We start from the raw sequence: 19917 nt of genomic DNA, 5'->3' as shown, positions 1-19917 counted from the left end.
CATGCTACCCCTAGGCTAGAAACTGCTTTACAAAGAGATGCAAATGCAGTTCAGAAATAAGATTCCAACTGTCCACTTTAGGAGGTCCTTATCACCACAGATACAGGAAAAGGTCCAGGAGGAGGGGCACTGGGACTGTCCGAGCTTGTAAAAACTTGTGGGCATTGATAAGATAGACAAGCAACTCGGACAGTGCTAAACCCTTTTTAAAATCTGTACATAAAAAAAAGAGATTTATTAACAGGTGTGCTACCGCAAACCCCAAAACCCAGCTACTATGGAGGTGGAGGCAGGAAGATGTAAGTTCAAGGCCAGCCTGGGCAACTTAGCAAGATCCTATCTCAAAATAAAAGATAAAAATGGCTAGGGATGAGGCTCAGTGGTACAGCAGTTGCCCACCATGCTTGAGGACTCATGTTCGATACCCAGTGAGAGACAGGCAGGTGGGCAGGCAGATGGAGTCACTGAGCCAGGCGTGGTGGTGTGTGGCCGTCTCTTGTAGTCCCAGCTGCTTGGGGGACTGAGGTGGCAGAATCACTTGCATGCATGCGTTCAAGACCAGACTGGGCAACAAAGCAAGGTTTAAAAGAAAAAGAAATCTATTTACTAAAGCACCACTAACCTATGATGAATAGAAATCGGGAAAGTAGATGCCCCACAATTGTCGGCAGGTGACTAGGAAGAGAAGCAGGGAACTTTCTGGTGCTGATCAAGGAGGTACACACAGGGGTGCTGACAGCACCCACCGAAATGCAAACTGATCTGTGACCCTCATACGGTATGTAATCACATCTGGATATCAAAAGCACTCTAGGCTTATTTGATGGTCACACAAACGATTTCAGCCATCTCCTGAAGAATTCCACCCCTTAATATATAGTACCAAGAAAAAAACTATTAAAAGCCAAAGCTGAACCCAAGCAATGAAAATCAATGTCATTAGGAGCAGAATTTTAAAACCAGACAAGGACAATTCCTGCCAGTTTCCTCTATGTGCCAGCACTGTTATTTTTCTTGTTGTTGAGACAAAATATCCAACACCCAAAGTTAAAGAAGGAAAAGTTTACTTCAGCTCCTGGTTTGCAGAGATTTCAGTCCATAATCAGCTGGCTCCAAGGCAGGGTGCCATGGCAGAAGGGCATCGAAGAGGTAAACAGTTCATGGTGGGCAGAAGGCCGCAAAAATACAGCCCTCTTTCTGCCCCTTACATTCTATCCAGGCTGCCTGGGCAGGAAACACCCATAACTATGCCGAACCAATCAGCAGACAAATTCAGTGATCACACGCCATTAATCCCAGCATCATAAACTTCATCACACACTCAAGACTCGCCACCTCTGGAAATCCCCACCTCCGACTGCATGGGCTTTGGGGAAACATCTAGACACAACCCGTAAGAAACATTTTACATGCAATAATTCATTTCATTTTCCCAACAAGCCGAAGAGGTAGTCATGACGACTCCTGTTTTACAGATAAGGAAACTGAGGCTCAGAAAAGTAGGTCTGTACAAAGTAAACCACTTTGGGGCTGGGGATATAGCTCAGCAGGATAAGCACTTGCCTAGCAAACACAAGGTCATCTGTAAAGCAAGGCTTGAGTTTGATTGCTAGTACTCAAAGTAATCCACTTCAACTGCATTCCTGAAAGTTAAAGCCAAACCACTTGGCTTGCAGTCCTCATTCAGAACCACCACACTGGGCTGGGGACTCAGCTCAGTGGTGTAAGCACCTACCTGGTAAGTGTGAGGTCATGAGTTCGATCCCCAGTACCAAAAAAAGAACCACCATACTTATACCTAGATCTGAACTCTGCTTTAGCCAATAACTGGAACTTGGTTTTCTGTATAAAAATCTGCTGGGAGGGGCTGGGGATTTAGCTCAGTGGCATAAGCACCTGCCTTGCAAGCAGGTGGTCGATCAGCCACCATTATCTAGAAGTAGACACTGTCTAATCTGTCTTTGAGCTCCACGGTCTCCTTCTCTGTAATCCCTTGGAAGAGATATAGAAATACACAATAAATATCTTTCACTTCCACCTTCCAGAAAAGCTGCCTACCGAGGGCCTTGGATGTGGGGTTAGAAACCACCAGTGGCTGCCGGAGTCTGAGAGAAGCCAACTGGGCTCGCTTCCGCCCTCAGCCGCAGGCAGAGTCCGGCACCAACTCCTCACAATGAACTCAATCACTATGACTGTAAACATGCACTAATAAGAACGAAAACCTTAAACAACCACAGCCAGAGGAAAACCAAGAAATCAGTCGGAAAGCGGCAGAGGTGGTTTGGGACTAGACCTCAATTAAAACAAAAAGTGTAATTAACCACTGCATGCCCTGAAAGGCAAAGCTTCCGGCTTCTCCCGAGAAATCAGTGCATCACTGTATCAGGCACACACGGATGGAGTGGAGGGCCGGGCTCCCTCCGCGCCATCGCAGGTACGCGGGACCTTTGCGGCCACCACTGCCCAGAAAACAGCAGCACGGACAGAGCGGGCAGAGGACACAGCGAAGTCAACCCACCACGGGGTCTGCACTCAGCACCCAGTAGCCCCGGCTTCTCCCCAAGGAGGGTCGTGCTGCTCTAAAGGGGCTCAGTGTACAGCGGGTGCGTTTCATTTTCTGTACCTCACAAACTCCAGGAAGGTTCTGAGGTGACACAGGACAGGCCTGCTGGGGCATGAGCAAAATTCGTGGAGGGAGGACAGGCGCCAGCAGACGGCAGAGCCGAAGCAGCAGTGAGCAGCCTCTCCAGGATGCAGGCTTCTCCAGAGCTGAAGATCAGCTCCGGGGAGAAAACAAATGGGTGGACCTTTGGGACCCAGGAAGGACCTACAGGGAACACAGGAGCCTGGAGAGAAATTTTAAGAGTGGACCACAATGCAGAAAAAGGAAGGGACGATCCACACCTTCTCCCCAGCTCCTGGTTCTCGACAAGAGAAAGACAGAATCTACAGAGAGGGACAGAGGCCACTCCAGAGCCCCACACCCCGCATCAGCTGGTGAGTGACCCCTGCCACTGGCCCTGGAGGGGATGCCTGGCCCGGCGCAATTTTAGGGAGGGGCCGACTGGACCGGGGGCTCAGAGCACCTTGGGCTGGCCTCATCTCAAGGCTCCCAGGGGGAAGCTCCCTCCGTGACAGGGAGGGTCAAACGCAGGAGATGACCAGAGTCAGGGAGCCGTGGCCAGGCTGACAGCAGACATGTGGACTGTTCAAGCTAAAAATCTCAAACCTCAGCCCGCGGCCAGAGGACAAGTCCAGCCTGAATTCCGATGTCACTGAAAGTCCCCAGCCGTGGTCCTGCTGCTGGCCTGTTACACGGCCCTGGGCTCAGCCTGCTCCCACTGCCTGCCAGAACACAGTCATCTCCTGAACTGCACACTGCCATGAAACTGCAGACCCCAGAAGACAACCAGACTGGACATCACACAGGAAATTCTTTTTTTTTTTTTTTTTTTTTGCCCTTTACTATTGGTCTTTTTTTTAGTTTTTATTTGGATTTTTTCTTTTTTAATTGCATTTTTTATGCGAGTGTAAACATATTTTTTTGTTTTTATTTTCTCTTTCTTCCTTTCCTTCCTGTCTTCTTCAGCAGTTTCCCAAGGTTTAGGTCATCTTGCTTTGAGTAATCTTTTTCATTTCTCTAGTTCCTTTTCATCTCCTTTTCAACTATTATTCTACTGAGGGGTATTTACTGTATATAATTTTCTTATTTGTCTTAGATTTTGTTACATAACTGTAACCCTGGTATCCAGGGTTAAGGATGGCAAGTTATTAGTTATTATTCACAGACGATGGATCCTTTACATACAACACCCCCCAAAATTCCACCAAAAGACCCTTAGAACTAATAAATTCAGCAACATAGCAGGACACAAAGTCAACAGCATTCCTACATATTGATAATGAATCCACCAAGAAAGAAATCATAAAATAATACCGTTCACAATAGCTTCAAGCAAAATTAAATACCTCAAGCTTGTGAGACAGCTGCTTACACCGCTGAGCGAAATCCCCTGCCCATTTCTCTTGTTTTTGCGAAAGGCTCTCACCGTGTAGTTTAGGCTGGCCTCAAACTCACGGTGATCCTCCAGAGTGCTGGAATTACTATACCTTTTTTTTTTTTTTTTTGGTCTTTTTCATTTTTATCGGTACCCGGGATCGAACTCACGACCGCCTGCTTGCAAGGCAGGTACTTATGCCGCTGAGCTAAATCCCCAGCCAGAATTACTATACTTTTAAAGGCCAACCAATAAAAGGCATTGCGATAAAAGACATTTATATACGTTGTAAATTGACTTTCTGAAAGTCAGTGCTTTCTGATTTCCTTTTTCATCAGAATGTAACTGCAAGCCTCAAATCAAGTTAGGGCGTCCCGCGTAAAGCAAGCTTCCAACACAAGTGCTGCCAATAACTACTCAGGTTTGCCCGGGTCAACAGGGAGCAGGACCCATCCGCCTCTGGATGGAACTCGAACCCGGCTCCACCCACGACTGGGTGTGCGCATGCCCGCTGATGCTTCCAGACCACTTCTGTCTGCGCGGAGCACGCATGCCTGCTGACACTTTCTGACCATCACATTCTGCGACGCTTCCCGACCACCACGGTCTGCGCCATGTGCGCATGCTCACCGAGGCTTCCCGACCACCATGTTCTGCGCCATGTGCGCATGCCCACTGACGCTTCCCGGCCACCACGTTCTGCGCCATGTGCGCATGCCCACTGACGCTTCCCGACCACCATGTTCTGTGCCATGTGCGCATGCCCACTGACGCTTTCTGACTACCAGGGATGCATATGTCACCACTGCCACTGGGCAGAGGCATCTTATCCGAGGGAAGGAAGCCTGGGCGAAGGTATCTCTGGTTCCCTGCATCCTGCCCCACTTCTAAGGAAAAAAACAAGCAAGCAAGTAAGCGCACTGAATTCCACAGGCAACTCTTGCTTGTAAGAAATAGGCTCCAGCTTCTCAGCTGTGTCTGATGATGCAGCAGGTTAGAAGCAACGTCACCTGCCCACAAGTGAGCTAAATCCCCAGCCCTATTTGATCATTTTTTTTAATGCCTAAATCTTGAAATCTGAGCAAGGGGCTGGGGATTTAGCTCAGCGGCATAAGCGCCTGCCTTGCAAGCATGTGGTCATGAGTTCGATCTCTGGTGCTGGTTAAAAAAAAACAAAAAAATCAAACAATGAAAGCACAAACTTGTTTTTAATGAGCTAACAGATTCGCCATGTAGTTATCCATCTTGTACATACATACATACACACGTGTATCTGTATGTGCCTATTTACATAGACTCTTTTCCCTTCCTTGTCTCCTTACCCCTGTTCCAGCCGTTCTTTTGTTTTGAGCATTTTCTTTCCCTTTCATTATCACAATATCTATTGCACATTTTAGATCGCTGTGAGTTTGAGGCCAGCCTGCAGTCCACAGTGAATTCAACACCAGCCTGAACTACAAAGCAGGACCTTGTCTCAAAAATGAATAAGTAAATGATCGATCCAGGGCCAGGGGTTTAGCTCAGTGACCTAAGCACCTGCCTGGCAAGTGAGAGGTTGTGAGTTCCATCCCAGTACCAAAATAATACTACTAATAATAATCCAGACGCCCCAGTCTATTGGTTTAGAAGGGCATTGTATTCCTTGAAAGGACCCATCTAGTTTTAGGTGCTTGGAGGAGAGAGGCAAAGAACTTCCTGTCTTTAGCCTCTGAAGTTCTGAACAAACAAACGAACACCGTCCTACTCACCAAGGGGACCCAGTAGGTATAGAGGGCGCCAAGCCGCATCTCAGGGACGAACTGGGAGCAGGCAAGCAGCAGGAAATAGAGGTTGAAGAAGTACTTGAACTGGTTAAACAGCACCTGCAAGGCACACAGCAGAGAGCAGACACTGAGGGCGTACCTGACACACGAGGCTGGGACGGCTTAGTGGGAAGCAACATTAAAAACACTTTGTATAAAAATACACTTTATAAGCCAGGTGTGCCAGCACACATCTATAATCCCAGCACTCAGGAGGCTGAGGCAGGAGGATCCTGTGGGTAAGCAGCCAACCTCGGCTACCTCTTGAGTTCAAGACCCACCTGAACTACATGGTGAGACCCTGTCTCAAAAAACCAAAAAGAAAAAAACAGAAAAAGAAAAAACTTACACAGTTAAACAGTTCCTTTTCTTTCTTCCTTCCCACCCCACCCCATACTGAAGACCGAACCCAGGGCCTTTGCACAGAGCTACATCTGCAGCCTTTAATGAATTTTTTATTTTGAGACAGGGTCTTACTAAACTGCTAAATTATCCAGGCTGTGCGCAAGGATCCTCCCGCCTCAGCCGTTCAAGAGTGCCAGGATTACAGGCAACTGCTACCCCACCCAACTAGTTCCACAGAGAAACACAAGTATACACAAGTGTACAGTAAACACATGACTTGCAAAAATAAGTGATGTATACAGAGAAATTATAAACACCAAATTAAGAACAGATTTTACTGGGCAGGGGGCAGGAGCAGCAACTAGACAGGAAGGAGCAGACAGGGACTGTCAATTGTATCTGTCCAGTTTTTATTTCTGAAATGATACATTTTTAAATCCAGGGTAGCAACATGACACTTTGTTTAAGAAGCAATTTTAGTGGAAAGCACTCAACAGAGCTGCTTTTGGAATGTAATGCTGAGTCAAAAAAGTAAGACAAAAGTTACACCCACAACATGATTTCGACACCATAATAACCAGAGCAGCGGTGGAGACCCTTTAAATAATGGTATTAACTTTCAATTTTTTCCGCTTTATATACTTGTGTTTCCCAGCTCTCCTATGTTGGGTGCAGGTTCCACAGTGACAAGAGGAGAAGACTTAAGTACTGCTGCCGTTTTCAATTCTTTGGTGATAATGCTTGATCCCCAGAATATTGTTGTCAGTCTTGGTGCAATATGTCAAACCAAAATGGGGCTATTCTCAGTGGCCAGATGAACATCATGATCCTGTAGACAGCAGGCAGCCTCCTCCAGATGCTTCGGCCAGACAGACAAATGCTTAGTGCCTAAGACAGCCCAGAAAAGACACAGGGGTGCTCACAGTGCCCGCACAGGGACCTCAGTCAGGTAAGACCAGCACCGTCCCATGAATCTGTGGGTTTAAGTCAGAGGCCAGCCTGTGCTGGGCAGGGAGCCTGTGCCTCCACATGAAATAAAGGGCTGGGGATGAGCTCAGTGGTGGAGCCCTTGCCTAGCATGAGTGAGGCCCTGGCTCCCATCTCCAATACTAAAACACAAAATAGAAAGATAAATTATGGAAAAGGGAAGGAGGATGGACACTGTACATACCCCGGGAAGAAAGGTAAAGAAATTGTACTTCTGGTTGTTGATGACATTTCGAGGATACCTCTGGTCCCTCTTCTCCGGGTGGCCCAACCAGACAGTGCGGGGTCTGGGCTCCCCAGCACCACAGCATCTCAGCCACTCGCAGCACCTGTGAGAAAGAGGCCAGGCCGTCAAGGCCACGCCCATAGCTCAGGCCACGCCCACCAGTGCCCACCGTAGGCTAGTCTCAATCAACGCTATGATTATTTTCTAAGTGTTACAGAGGTGTGGGAAGCACAAAACCAAGCCCTGGAGTTTGCAAAGGCAGGAGAAGCAGCCTCCTGGCTGACCTGATCAACCATAGGTGTCACTCCACACCGAGACCATTGCTTAAAGGAGCAGGAGAGAGCTCCTCTCCTCCCCAGCTCTCCTCTCCCAGAGCACAGTGAGTGCAAGCCACGATGGCTCCGAACCCCTCGGACCCGAGCTGGGCCCATATGCGGCTGTAGGGACCCTGACCCAAAGCCCCGCCTGGTCATCAACTATGGCATCCGGCCCCAATTTCAGGTCACCTCACCCTGGGCATAGAGACCCTTGGCCAAACAAGGCACCCTGGGAGCCTCTCAGAAGGGCAGCCCACCCTTCAGGAGCTCACAGGTGCCTGGAGAACCAAAGCCTGCACAGAGGCAGCAAGGACCATGCCCCGGGCATGTCCGTCAAGAGTGGGAGGGAGAAAACCCCCAGCCTGCGGCCCGAGATGCCACAAACTGAGGCCAAAGCAACCCAAGAGACAAACCGGACTCACATAATCGCGCGGCTGCTGTGGACCTCCTCCTCCTCCCTCTCCCCAGCCGCTCCCTCAAGGAGCCAGCGAGCTGTGAGCTGCGGGCTCAGACACTCAAAATTTCCATGATGAAACACAATGCTCTTTCTTAAAAATAGCATCCTCCTTCCAGTAAGCTGGGCCCGGGAGGCCTGCACCCGGATGAAGACAGGTACCTGGCACTCCTCCCTGATGGCTGCTTTCTAAGTTGTTCAGAGGCAAAGAAACGCACACACCCACACCGAGGATTCAGGAGTCTGACCCCTCAGCCGTTCCTGCTCCTGGGTACCAACCGTCCACGCTGGCCATCAGAGGCCACCTGCTGAAGCCATGGTACAAGGAGGGGGAGGGAAGAAACCTTCCTGTGACTGTGACTGACCCCTGAACACCAGCGACTCACTCCTCCTGCAATGACCTTCACTTGGTGATCACTGTAACAGGCGCATGCCTCTAGTGAAAGATAAAAGTGACCTAAGAACCATGGATCATCAGGGAGACTGCTCATCCATGATTTTTTTGTATCGGGTTACACTGATTCATTATTAACCCAGGGCTGTGCTCACAGGTCCAAGGACCAGCGTTCTCGCCGCAGCCAGGGCTGTGCTTGCCAAAGACCAGAAATGAATTTCTGTCCCCGTTCATTACAGGGACACTGGTGAAATAAACAGAAATCACCCATAAGACAAAATGCTTCATGGCCTTCGCAGGCTGCAACGCGTGTGAAATGGCTCTGTTCTCAAGGTGTGCTGAACGGAACAGCAAGGGGCCAAAGGGTGCCACTCGCCACACAGGAACAAGAGGACCAACCGCTGGCACCCACACAGCAGCCAGCACTGCCTCTGTGAGAGAAGGAGCAGGAGACCTCCTGCAGGTCTTCAGCGTCATCTGCATTTTAACAGCGTGCTCTACTGGCTGAATTCATTCCACACCAGCTCCCCTGTGCCCATCTGCTACAAAGCACCACCAGGTCCTGGGACCACCGAACGAGGACACCCATGCCTTCTCCTTCCTCAGAATCCAACTGCAAAACAGGATGAACTAAGGACTCTGAATACAGTACCTGTAAAACCCAGTACCTCGGGAGGGTGAAGCGGGGGAGTCCATGTGTGAGCTCAGCCTGTGCAACTTACTGAGGTTTGGTTTGGTTTCTGAGACAGAGTCTGGCTATGTCATGCAGGCTGGCCTCGAACTCAGGGTGACCCACCTGTGTGACTTCCCACCTGCGTCAACTGCCCAAGTGCTGAGATTACAGGCATGCACCACCATGCCCAGCAAGATCCTGTTTTAAAAAGAGGCTGGGGTTGTGGCCCTGGGTTCAATGCTCAGTACCAACTAAACAAAACAAAACAAGGCCAAAGGGGGGACAGGTTTGCCCGGGTCCCACGGAATTGGCCCTCAGTCCAACTCATTTAACCAATCTGATTTTCATCTGTTTTGACTAACAACGAAGCAGGCAAGCTTCTTTCTGCTGTGTACTCATCCTCCGAGCGGCCCTGCGCACAGAGAGTGCAGCTTCTCTGGGGAGGGCCTGGGTACAGTGAACAGACAGGCAAGCTGCTGCCAGAGAAAGGACGCCGGGGCCAGTGGCCGTGGGCACACAGGCCAGGGAAGCCTGATCCCACTAGGACGTGTGTCCCAGAGGGAGGCAGAGAAGTCCAGGGGAGGATGCAGAGGCCAGGCAGATGTCGCAGGGCACTCTGCACGCACTGGGGCTCACTGGCGTTCCCAGCAAGGGCGGAGTGCAAAGTGCTTCTGGTTTTATCTGTGGTACAGGAGACCAAACCCAGAGCTTTTACACTGAGCTATGACCCAGTCCTCTTTTATTTTTCATTTTGAGGGCTTTTAGTGTGGTGTGTTTCTTTTTGCTGTGCAGTCTAGGCTAGGCTTGAACCTGCTGTGTAGCCCAGCCTGGCCTCAAACTTAGGCTGAGCCTCCTGCCTCTGCGTCCTGAGTGCTGGGATTAGCTGGTGTGTGTCACCACACCTGACAGGTAATGAAATAGTGTGACACTGATCGCAGTCCTGGCTGCACAACCCTGTGAACACAAAAACCGCTAAATGCTATACTTTCAATAGGTGAAGCGCAGGAGAGATGGATTATCTTAATAAAACAGCTATATTAATTGCAAAAAGGGTAGCAAGAGGCCAGGCATGATGGCACATGTCCATAATCCAAGCTAATTAAGAGGCTGAAGCAGGAGGATTGAAAGTTAGAGGCCAACCTGGAGAACTTAGTGAGACCATGTCTCAGAAACATGGGCCAGAGGTTTAGCTCAGCAACACAAGCGCCTGTTTGGGAGTGTGAGGTTGTGAGTTCAATTCCCAGTACCAAAAAAAAAAAAAGAAAAGAAAAGAAAAATAAAAGAGGGGCTGGGTATTTAGCTCAGCGGCATAAGCGCCTGCCTTGCAAGCAGGCGGTCATGAGTTCGATCCCTGGTACCGATAAAAAGGAAAAAGACAAAAAAAAAGAAAAAAACAAAAACAAAAACATCTGGGAATGTACTCGATACAAAAGCCACCAGGTTCAATTTCCACATCCCATAAACAAACAAACGAATAACTGTTGGACTTAGGGAAATCATTTGGAGGCTGCTGCCTTGCCACCAAGCAAGTAAAGAGAGCGTGCAGACTGGGGTGGTGGCTGTGGGGTGGGGTACAGGTTCTCAACATGCTGCAGAAGGAGAAATGCACCATCTTTAGAAAATTAAGAAGAAGAAATACACTGTGCCACTCAGTACACACAACCATCCTGCAAGCCAGCTTCCAGCAGCATCCCCATTTCTAAGGTGGACAAACTGAGTCCCAGAGAAATCAGTGGCTCCGAGCCCCACTCTTACCCCTGATGCATGGAGTGGGGGGTGGCAGAGCAGAGCCCAGGCTCATCTCCTCCGCCACACTCTGTCCTCAGCACCCCGCCCTGCACTGCCCCCCACAGACTCCACCAAGCTTACTCTGTGGCTCCATCTTACTTTCCGGACTCTCCTATAAACTGGAAAATACTTCAGAAGCCACGGAGAGCAACTGTCGGCCCAGGTGGATGCCTCCTGCTCAGCACCCATTCGCCCCTGTGCCAGCTGGGCCCTGTAGCTCCGGAGTCACTGACGCTCCCCCTGCCCCGGGATGCCTCCCTCTCCCGGGCCACGCAGCACATAACTGCTCCCTGAGAGGAGCTGGGGCCATGCTGGCGGGCAAGGCCCCCACAAGCTCTCTCATAGCACTGCAGAACCCATGCACGGGCAGGAAATGCATTAGTGCACACACCTGCCCAGCCACTGGGGCCCAGTGGTCTCCCCACAGAGGTCCCCCCCCACATGCAAACCTGCACCCCAGCACTTAGACTCCCTCTCCCTGCCTCCCCTACGATGCCCCTCACCCTCAGCTTCGGCAGCGGCAACCACAACCAGTGGCCTCGCCCCATACCCTGCATGTCACCCGTCAAGGGGCTGTGCCTTGCGGCCCCTCCTACAATCCCTCCGTGCTAAACTGACTCCCTGCCCTGCACACCTCTGTTTGCAAAGATAACCTCACTTGGCGCCCCTGAATGCGAAGGCTTCCCTGCCTATGCCCAAGGGAAATGTGGGAACCAGCACAGTGGGAAGCAACCACATTCAGGGTTCAGGTGGCTGCTGTGGCCGCAGCTGGCTCCGTCCTCTCCTTCTGCAGAGACAGCAGCCAGCACTCGGGCTTCAGCACCAGGCAGACAGCCCTGAACACACTGAAGGAGAACAGTTGCCACCTGGGTGCCGTGGACGCTGCTGTCCTCTCCACGGCAGACGGCACTGTCTGCCACCTGCTGTGATAAAGACACAAGGCACTGGGTCCCACACCCAGACAGGGGGGCCAGATGGGCTGCACAACAGAACCCTTAAAGCCAAACAAAACATGGGAGGTGGAATCCTTAAGGGGAGGAACTGACAAGCACAAGTTCGCAACAGCAGATCGTGTGAACTGGGGTAAGTCTGGGTGTGCCTTTTATTTTGCCTTACTGGGGAGTAAACCCAGGGTCTCTGGGCTGAGTTACAGCCCCTAGCCCTTCCCGAATCTGTTCATCTATTTTTGCAACAGGATCTCACTGTCACTAACTGCCCGGGATGACTCAAATTTACAAGCCCCCTGCCTCAGCCTCCCAGAGTGCTAAGATTACAGGTAGGGTAAGGTTTTAAGTCAGAGAGACCAAGGTGCAAACCCCAGCCCGGTAGCTATGGGCTACTCATTTCTTTCTTTGCCCTTCTTTGGTTTTTTGAGACTGCATCTCACTACACAGTCCAGGCTGGTGCAGAAATCACAGCAATCTTCCTGCCTCAGCCTCCCCAGTGCTGGGATTCCAGGAATTCCCGACTGCCCCTGGCTGGGCTACTGCATTTCTAAGGTTTTCTATCTGTGAATGGGTCACAGTAAGCACTGCCCTGCTCAAGGACCGTGAGAGTTGGGGCTTTTATATGTACAGGGATTAGTACAGTACCCTGAACGTAAGACAGTAAGATGTTGTTAGACATTATTTCTTATAAACTATTTTTCCAGATAACAAATAAAACATGAGACAATTTTCTCATTTGTCAAGAGCAATAGTTATTCTATTAGGTTAAGCCAGGCACAGTGGCACACATCCGTAACCCCAGCAGCCTGGGAGGCCGAGGCAAAAAGATCAAAAATTTGAGCCCAACCTGGGCAACTTAGTAACTTGGCGAAGTGCCATCTCAAAATTAAAAACAAAAGGGGGCTAGGGATTTAGCTCAGCGGCATAAGCGCCTGCCTTGCAAATAGGCAGTCATGAGTTCGATCCCTAGTACAGATAAAAAGACAAAAAAAAAAAAAAATTAAAATTAAAAACAGAAAGGCTGACGATGTAGCTCAGTGGAAGTGTCCCTGGGTTTATCTCTCCCAAAAAAGATGAAGCCTGGAAATAATTTAGCTCATTTACTCCTTGTTCATACAACTAATATAAAAAAAGCCAAATCATATTTTCTTATAATTTGACTTTCAAAAAATAGAGGCTGTGAAGGTAGATTGCTGACCAAATATGATGGTCTCCTGCAAACTGTTTAAACTGCAAAAGGAAAGCAAATAAGGAGAGAAATTGAGGTATATGACACAATGTAACTGAAAAAGGTAAACAATCTAACAGGAAGTTGGCTCCCCCTGAAATGCGTGGACTCTTGCCCCTGCAAGCAGGACACTGTACTGAGAAAATGTTTGCGCAGGGCTGGGGTGGAGCTCAGCTGTACAGCACTGTGTGCCAGGCCCTGGGTCTGATCCCCAGCACACCCCACACACACAAAAAGGAGAAGTCACACCAAACAACCGTGCTTTGCCAGGTGAGGTGACGCACACCCGTAACCCCAGCAGCACTCAGGAGGCTGAGGCAGGAGGACTGCTGTAAATTGGAGACTAGTCTGGGCTACACGGGGAATCCAAGGCCAGCCTGCCCTACTTAGCAAGGTCCTGTCTCAAATAAATAAGTAAATAAACAAACAAATAAATAACTGCTCTTCCCAAAGAAGAGAAGAAACAAGCCCTGGAATCCTGCAGGGTTTTGGGGTTTTGTTTGTTTCTTTGGTCTGCTTCTCTCTACCCCAGAACTGGAAAATTCAAACCTTCAGGGGTCCAGCAAGCAGCACCTAATGAGAAACTCTGGGACAGGACACACCCCAGCCCCTACCAGGGCACCTTCCGACCCACCTCCACAACAGGCCTCCTGATTCTAAAGTACAAACTGATCCAAGTTTTAAACGTTGTGTACATTGAAGCCACACGCAGACACGTTTCATTTAGCTCAGCTGGGCCTGTGACCTCCGGAAGACAGAAACCCTTCCCTGCAGGGAGGGCCTCGCCAGCTGTCAAATCACAAACGCACATCTACTCTGGGCTGCAGCTCCCCTCCAAGGTGCTCACACGCTCTACCAAGGGCACAGAGACTGACATTCAAGGTCACGTGTAGGTCCATCAGTGGAAGGCTGGTTAGACAGCAGTGGTGCATTTACTCACCAGCACACCACAAAGCCATGAGGTTGATGACTTAAAAATGAGATGGACAAGGTGTGATAGGTAAGTGGATGTGACGTGAGAACATCACGTTAAGTGAAGTCAGTCAGTCAGGGGTGGTGGCGCACACCTGTAATCTCAGCACCGGGGAGGCTGAGGCAGGAGGATCCTTGCAAGCTGGAGACCAGCCTGGGCTACAAAGTGAGCTCAAGACCAGCTGAACTGCATAATGAGACCCTGTCTGAAAAAGACAGACAGACAGACAGACAGACAGAGAGAGAGAGAAAGAAAGGCCAGCCAGCCACAAACTCAAATACTGCAATTTCTGACATAAGAAACACAAACAACAAAACCCGAAGTATAAGCTTAGATACATCCCCAACTTACAAATTCCATTGTTTGAAAACATTTCCACATATATCCTAGTTGGTTTTATTTACACTACCGGTTTATCATAGTTTCTTGGAAAGAAAGATCTGTATCATTATCTGTTTCTTTTCACAGGCATCTTCTTGGTGTATGTCTTATGAAGCTAATGACACACAGTGTAACACCTACTGTAGTCTCTATGAATTTTTTTTCATGAAATAAAGGAAAAAGTTCTACACACTGATACGGAATGATCCCGGGGATTTGGGAGCAGGGTTGGGGGGCTGGCTGTTTACACTATGCAAAGTGCACTGGCAACTGACTAAAAAAACATTGCACATGCGTGCACATGTGTGTGTGTATACACAGACATAAAATACCTGTGGTTTTTAGATAAATTCAAATTTCTATAGGACAACTGAGAAGAAGCTGATAAAAGTGACTGCCTGGAGAGATGAAGGAAGCTGATTCTTCAATATATACACTTTAAAAAAAAATCTTTTTGAGATGGGGTCTTGCTATTCAATTCAGGCTGACCTTGAGCTAACTTTGCAGCCCAGGTTGGTCTCGAACTCGCAATGACCCTCCTGCCTCAGCCTCGACAGCGCTGGTATTACAGGTATATGCCACCACACCCGGCAACTCTGTATCTTTTTAACATTTAACTGTGATTCTGTAGCTCATGAAACATTTTTTTTCTATCTTTTTTTTTTCTGCAGACATGGCTCATAGCATGGTACTAGCCAAGCACACGCAAGGCCTTGGGTTCAATCCACAGTACCGCATGGAGATACATGCAGATCAGTCTCACCCTGCTGCCCAAAAGGCACACAGCTCTGGCGGGCAGCCTCGGCTGAGCTCCCAGCACAGGTCAGAGACCAGATCCCATTCAGCCTGCCCAGGTGCAGCTGTCAGAGCTCCGGGGTGATGCACAACTCCCCTGGGCCTTTTTACACCCCTGCCACCTGCTGTCCTGTTCTCACACCTGTTCTCTCTCCCTAAAACAGGTCTGCAGCAGTTTACAGTGTTCAATCAGCCGCAGGCTCACAGAGGGAGCCACAAAATGCCAGGGGCTGGAACGGAATCCCATGCAAGGAAATTCCAAAAACACCAAAATCATAAGCAAAACGTGTCAGGTGCTTTGTGTGTGTTGACACCATGGTGGAGCCCTGGAGGTGGGACAGATGCAGGGTTTCCCCTGATCCAGTGCAGGCTTCCGTTATGGTGCTCCAGTGAAGGAGAAAACTGTCTGCAAGCGTCTGGCCGAGGTAAAGGCAGAGGCACACTGTGGGTGTGAAGACTGACCCAGAGCCACTGGAGGGGCCACCTACAGTAGACTGTGAGAGCCGCACGGTGGGGTCACAGCAGGGACACACACCCAGGCTCCCCAGGGGCACTGCCCAAGCCTGTGACAGGGCTGGCACCCGTGTGGTGCTTTCCAGGGAATGTATGATAACACACTGCATACATGAACCAGTATGTCCTCCAAACTCCCGAGCAGTGTCAGCACACCCATATTTTCGAAAGAGGAAGGCACTTGCCCTAAGTCACACAGCCAGGAAGTGGCAGAGCCCAAACCTGACCTAAGGCAGTGTTGCTTGAATCCATGTTCTCAACCCTTCAAGAGACTCGGCACCAACGCTTGCCTAGACTGGGAAGGTTTTCTGTGCCCTGCCTCCACCACTGCTTGGGCACTGCTTGGGCAAGGCTTAGGCCCCAAAACCGTGGTAGGAGGCCTGCAGGAAAGCTCCCAAAGGTGCCCGTGCAGTGCCAGAGGTTGCCACACCTCTCCTCATCCGAGGTCTGACTCGGCTGAGGGTGAGGACAGCTGGGGTGCGCTGCACACACAGCGGGCAGGACGCCCCTCAGGACACTCCAGAAGGGACAGCACCTGGCTCCATCCACCAAGGGCCCCAAGGGTCAGCTCTGCAGGGAAGCGACACCCCGCTGCCTCAGGCCCTCTTACCATGAGAAACTACAGAGAAAGACTTGATTCCACCCTTGCATGGGCAGCTCAGGCCCCTGCAGGGAGAAACAGCAGAGCTCTTCCAGAAAGCCACTTAGCAAGGCCCGTGGGCCCATGCAGTCCACTAACCCAGCGGCTTAGGAATGCAGCCTAAGTCTCAAGGGAGGGGTGGAGCTCAGTGGCAGGGCCACTGCAGTAGTCAGGGTTTTATAAGGAGAACAAGACAGGTCACATAATTTATAGAAGTATTTTATAATGGTCACCTAAAGAGTCAAATGCAAAAAAGTGCAGGAAATCTGTCCACATATTAAAGACCTAGAGAATCCAGCCAAGGGCCTCAATCTCATGGCAATGTCCTGCATGAGTCCAGCTGAAGACCTGGAGCCTATAACAATGCCTCCCACAAATCCAACTGGAGGCCTCCAGCCCATGACAAGGACTCATGCAAGCCTGTTTCACAGATCTGTGCTCCAGAAGCCCAAGGGTCGGCGGTGAAGCTAGAAAGTCTGCGCCAGTGGGGTGAAGGATCTGTGCCAGCAGCTAAGGGATCTGCATTGGAGTCAGGAAGCAATGCTCAAAGTAAGGACCAGGGCTCCCCCAAAAAGTACCACAGCCATCCTCAGCGACACAAGGCCCCAAGCTCCTCCAACGATGAGAACAGCTGAGTTCATATCAGCGTGACAACTTCTGCTGGGGACTGAACAGCACAATCTTCCCCTGGAGCCAGGAAGCGATGCTCATAGGTAGGACCAAGCTCCCCCCAAATGAACAGCGGCCAGGTTCCGAGCTCCTCTAATGAGAACAGCCAAGTTCGTATCCAGAAAGCAGCTCAACAAACTCCTCCAGGAGAACCAACGGCAACAGGAGAACCAACAGCCCCACACGACAACTCTTCTCTCCAGGTCTCCTTTTTATGCTGGCAACAGTCCTCAGGTGGCCGTGTGCGCTCAGCACCACGCTGACTCAGTTCAGCTCGTGTTTAAATTGACCACCAGTTTTCAATCCACCACATCCGCCGTACCAAAAAAATGTTTTAAAGTCTTCAAAAAATGTATTCATCAGGAATTCTCAGCCAGTTGTGGTAGTGCACACCTATAAAACCAGCACTTGGGAGGCTGAGGCAAGAGGACTGCTATGAGTTCACGGCCCACTTGGGCTACATATTAAGTTTAAGGCCAGCCTGAACTACATAGCAAAACCCTGTCTCAAAAAATATTAATTAAAAATTTTAAAAAGCCTCTGTACTAGCCCTGAATCAAGGCTGGCAGCTTCCTGACGCTGTTGGTTTCAAGCAGGAGCCTAAAGAGATGTCTTTCTATGGTCTGTTGGCCATTTCAGAACTTGGGCAGTGAAATGGTCAATCCATTAGAAAGAAACAGCTTGAAGCAACCCCCCCCCCCCCCGCCACCCTCTTGCAGCGGCTGTGATCAAGGCAGGCTCTGGGCCCAGGATGGGAGCCACCGGCATTTACTGGGACCCGCGCCATGCTGGGACCTGGAGAGCCGGGAAACCACGCAACCCTTCCCCACTGCCTGTTTTGTTTTGTTGAACTTCAATATACATGAAAATATGGACAGCTATTTTGAAGAGAACAAGAGACTCTGACAGCCATTGGTGACTTCCCTGTTGTCAATTTTATACTATGTTACTTTGTATGAACTCTCTGTATGCGAAGACATGAAAAACTATTTGGAAGAAAAAAAGAGACAATATGATAGACAATAAAGACTCAAGTTGTCTAGCTTTGAAATTTGTATCTCTTACATTGCTTTCTATGTCCTATTTTGTTATTTTTGTTGTGTTTAATTTTACCCCCTTTAGAGCCGGGCAAGGTGGCTCATGCCTGTAATCCCAGCACTCGGGAGGCTGAGGCAGGAGTATCCTTGCGAGTTCAAGACCAGCCTGGGCTACAAAGGGAGCTCAAGGCCAGCCTGAACTTCATAGCAAGACCCCGTCCCCCGTCTCAAAAAAAAAAATTTTTACCCCCTTTAAAATAAATTTTTAAAAAAATCCTCTGTAAGGGGCTGGGGATTTAGCTCAGTGGCATAAGCGCTTGCCTTGCAAGCAGGCAATCGTGAGTTCAATCCCCGGTACTGATAAAAAGGAAAAAGACAAAAAAAAAAATCCTCTGTAGCTTGCAGACACTGGTAGTGGGCGCTGTACACCACTGTGAATGTCCCATTCACTCCTCTGGACTCGGCCCTGTTTGTCACCAAGGAACAAGGAGTCAGGAGGCCGCACCAAAGTCCTGGCTTTTAAAAAAGAAGCCAGAACCAAAGATGGCAGCACACGGCAAGAGTCAGCCCCAGCAGCTGCCCTGGGAAACCCCTGGAGAAGACTCGTGCTGACCTCTCAGAGGCGCAAAGGACAGAAGGCCACCACAAAGGGACTCCTGAGGCCTTGGGAACTGCTGCAAAAGAACATTTCGGGGCCACCTGCTCGGGCCCTCTGAGACTTGCATCAGTACTGAGCCGGCAGTGGAAGCCAAGGTCAGAATTGTGGGTGACTATTTTAATACACTGATTACCAGTTTTTATTAAAAAAAATTATCCTCTATAGACCAAGGAGTTATAATTTATAAGAACACAAAGGAATTAAAGTAGTATCACTTAATAGCTGTTCATTAAGACACAGTTCACTCCTGCAAACCCAGCCTTGGGAAGCTGAAGCAGGAGGACCATCAAGCCAAGGCAGTCTGGGATGCACAGCTACGTCAAGGTACCCGGGCCTATCCGGCAAGACTTTGTCCCAATCCCAACACACACGTGTGCATACGTGTACACACACCAGATCAAAGGAGACACACCTACACTTGAACAATGGGAAGCAGGGTGTTACACACTTCTAGGGGGCTGAGGGGACGCCTCAGTGGTACAACACTTCCCCACCGTGTGCAAGGCCCTGGGTTTGATACCCAGGTGGTGCAAATCATCGTCACCATCGAGGTCCTAACCTTTACCCTTCCTCTAACAGGAATTACTGCTTTCATAACGTGGCAGCAGAGACCTACTGTGTAAAAGTCCTGCTGGATATGTAGTGCACACCTGTAATCCCAGCACTGAGGAGGCTGAGGCAGGAGGATTACTCAGAGTTCAAGGGCAGCATAAACTACAGTGAGACTCTGTCTCAAAAACCAAAAAATAACTACAAGGTCCAAATGGAGCCTCACAATGGGGGGCTCTCAGGCTGGGTTCTGAAGCTGAGTCCCAGATCTTCCGTGGCTACACTGCACGGAGTCTCTGTGTCCCTCTCTCCCCAAGCCCTGTGTCCTACTACTGGACACAGAGCAGCCCATGGCTCCTGGGGAGGACTCTGTTTCTAGGCGCTGGAGGCGTGGCCCCAAATAAGGCAACTGCTGGGAGCTCCTGGGGACGCCTCTGCTCTGAGAACAGTTGTGGGGGGGTGGAGGGGGCTCTTCAGCCAACAAGCAGACAGGGGATGCAGGCATGGGATCTGTCCGAGGTCTGTGGCTCGGGTCTGGGAGAA

At 49.9% G+C, this 19917-nt stretch overlaps 1 protein-coding gene and 1 non-coding gene across 5 annotated transcripts in view; one reads left to right on the top strand and one right to left on the bottom strand.

Moving 5' to 3' along the window:
* The window catches only part of Atp9a (ATPase phospholipid transporting 9A (putative)), a 123078-nt gene that overhangs the window by 89585 nt on the left and 13576 nt on the right, over positions 1 to 19917 (bottom strand). For 3 of the 4 annotated variants that reach the window (XM_063248146.1, XM_063248147.1, XM_063248149.1), the window contains exons 2-3: positions 7317 to 7461; positions 5747 to 5860 (exon numbers count right to left, since the gene is read on the bottom strand). In XM_063248146.1, coding sequence (XP_063104216.1) covers positions 5747 to 5860; positions 7317 to 7461 — 259 coding nt within the window. Of the gene's footprint in view, positions 1 to 5746; positions 5861 to 7316; positions 7462 to 8097; positions 8121 to 19917 lie in introns of those variants that run through there. The other variant, XM_063248148.1, reaches the window with a different exon arrangement.
* On the top strand, positions 17676 to 17812 carry LOC111755171 (small nucleolar RNA SNORA2/SNORA34 family). The gene has a single exon (XR_002789754.1). It is a non-coding gene; the product is annotated as a small nucleolar RNA SNORA2/SNORA34 family (small nucleolar RNA).

This window comes from Cavia porcellus, unplaced genomic scaffold (assembly GCF_034190915.1).
Source record: "Cavia porcellus strain 051 isolate PalLab524CR breed Dunkin Hartley unplaced genomic scaffold, mCavPor4.1 scaffold_5, whole genome shotgun sequence".
Taxonomy (NCBI): Eukaryota; Metazoa; Chordata; class Mammalia; order Rodentia; family Caviidae; genus Cavia; species Cavia porcellus.
The sequence above is the reverse complement of the archived record's forward strand: the minus strand, read 5'-3'. Positions and strand labels throughout refer to the sequence as shown.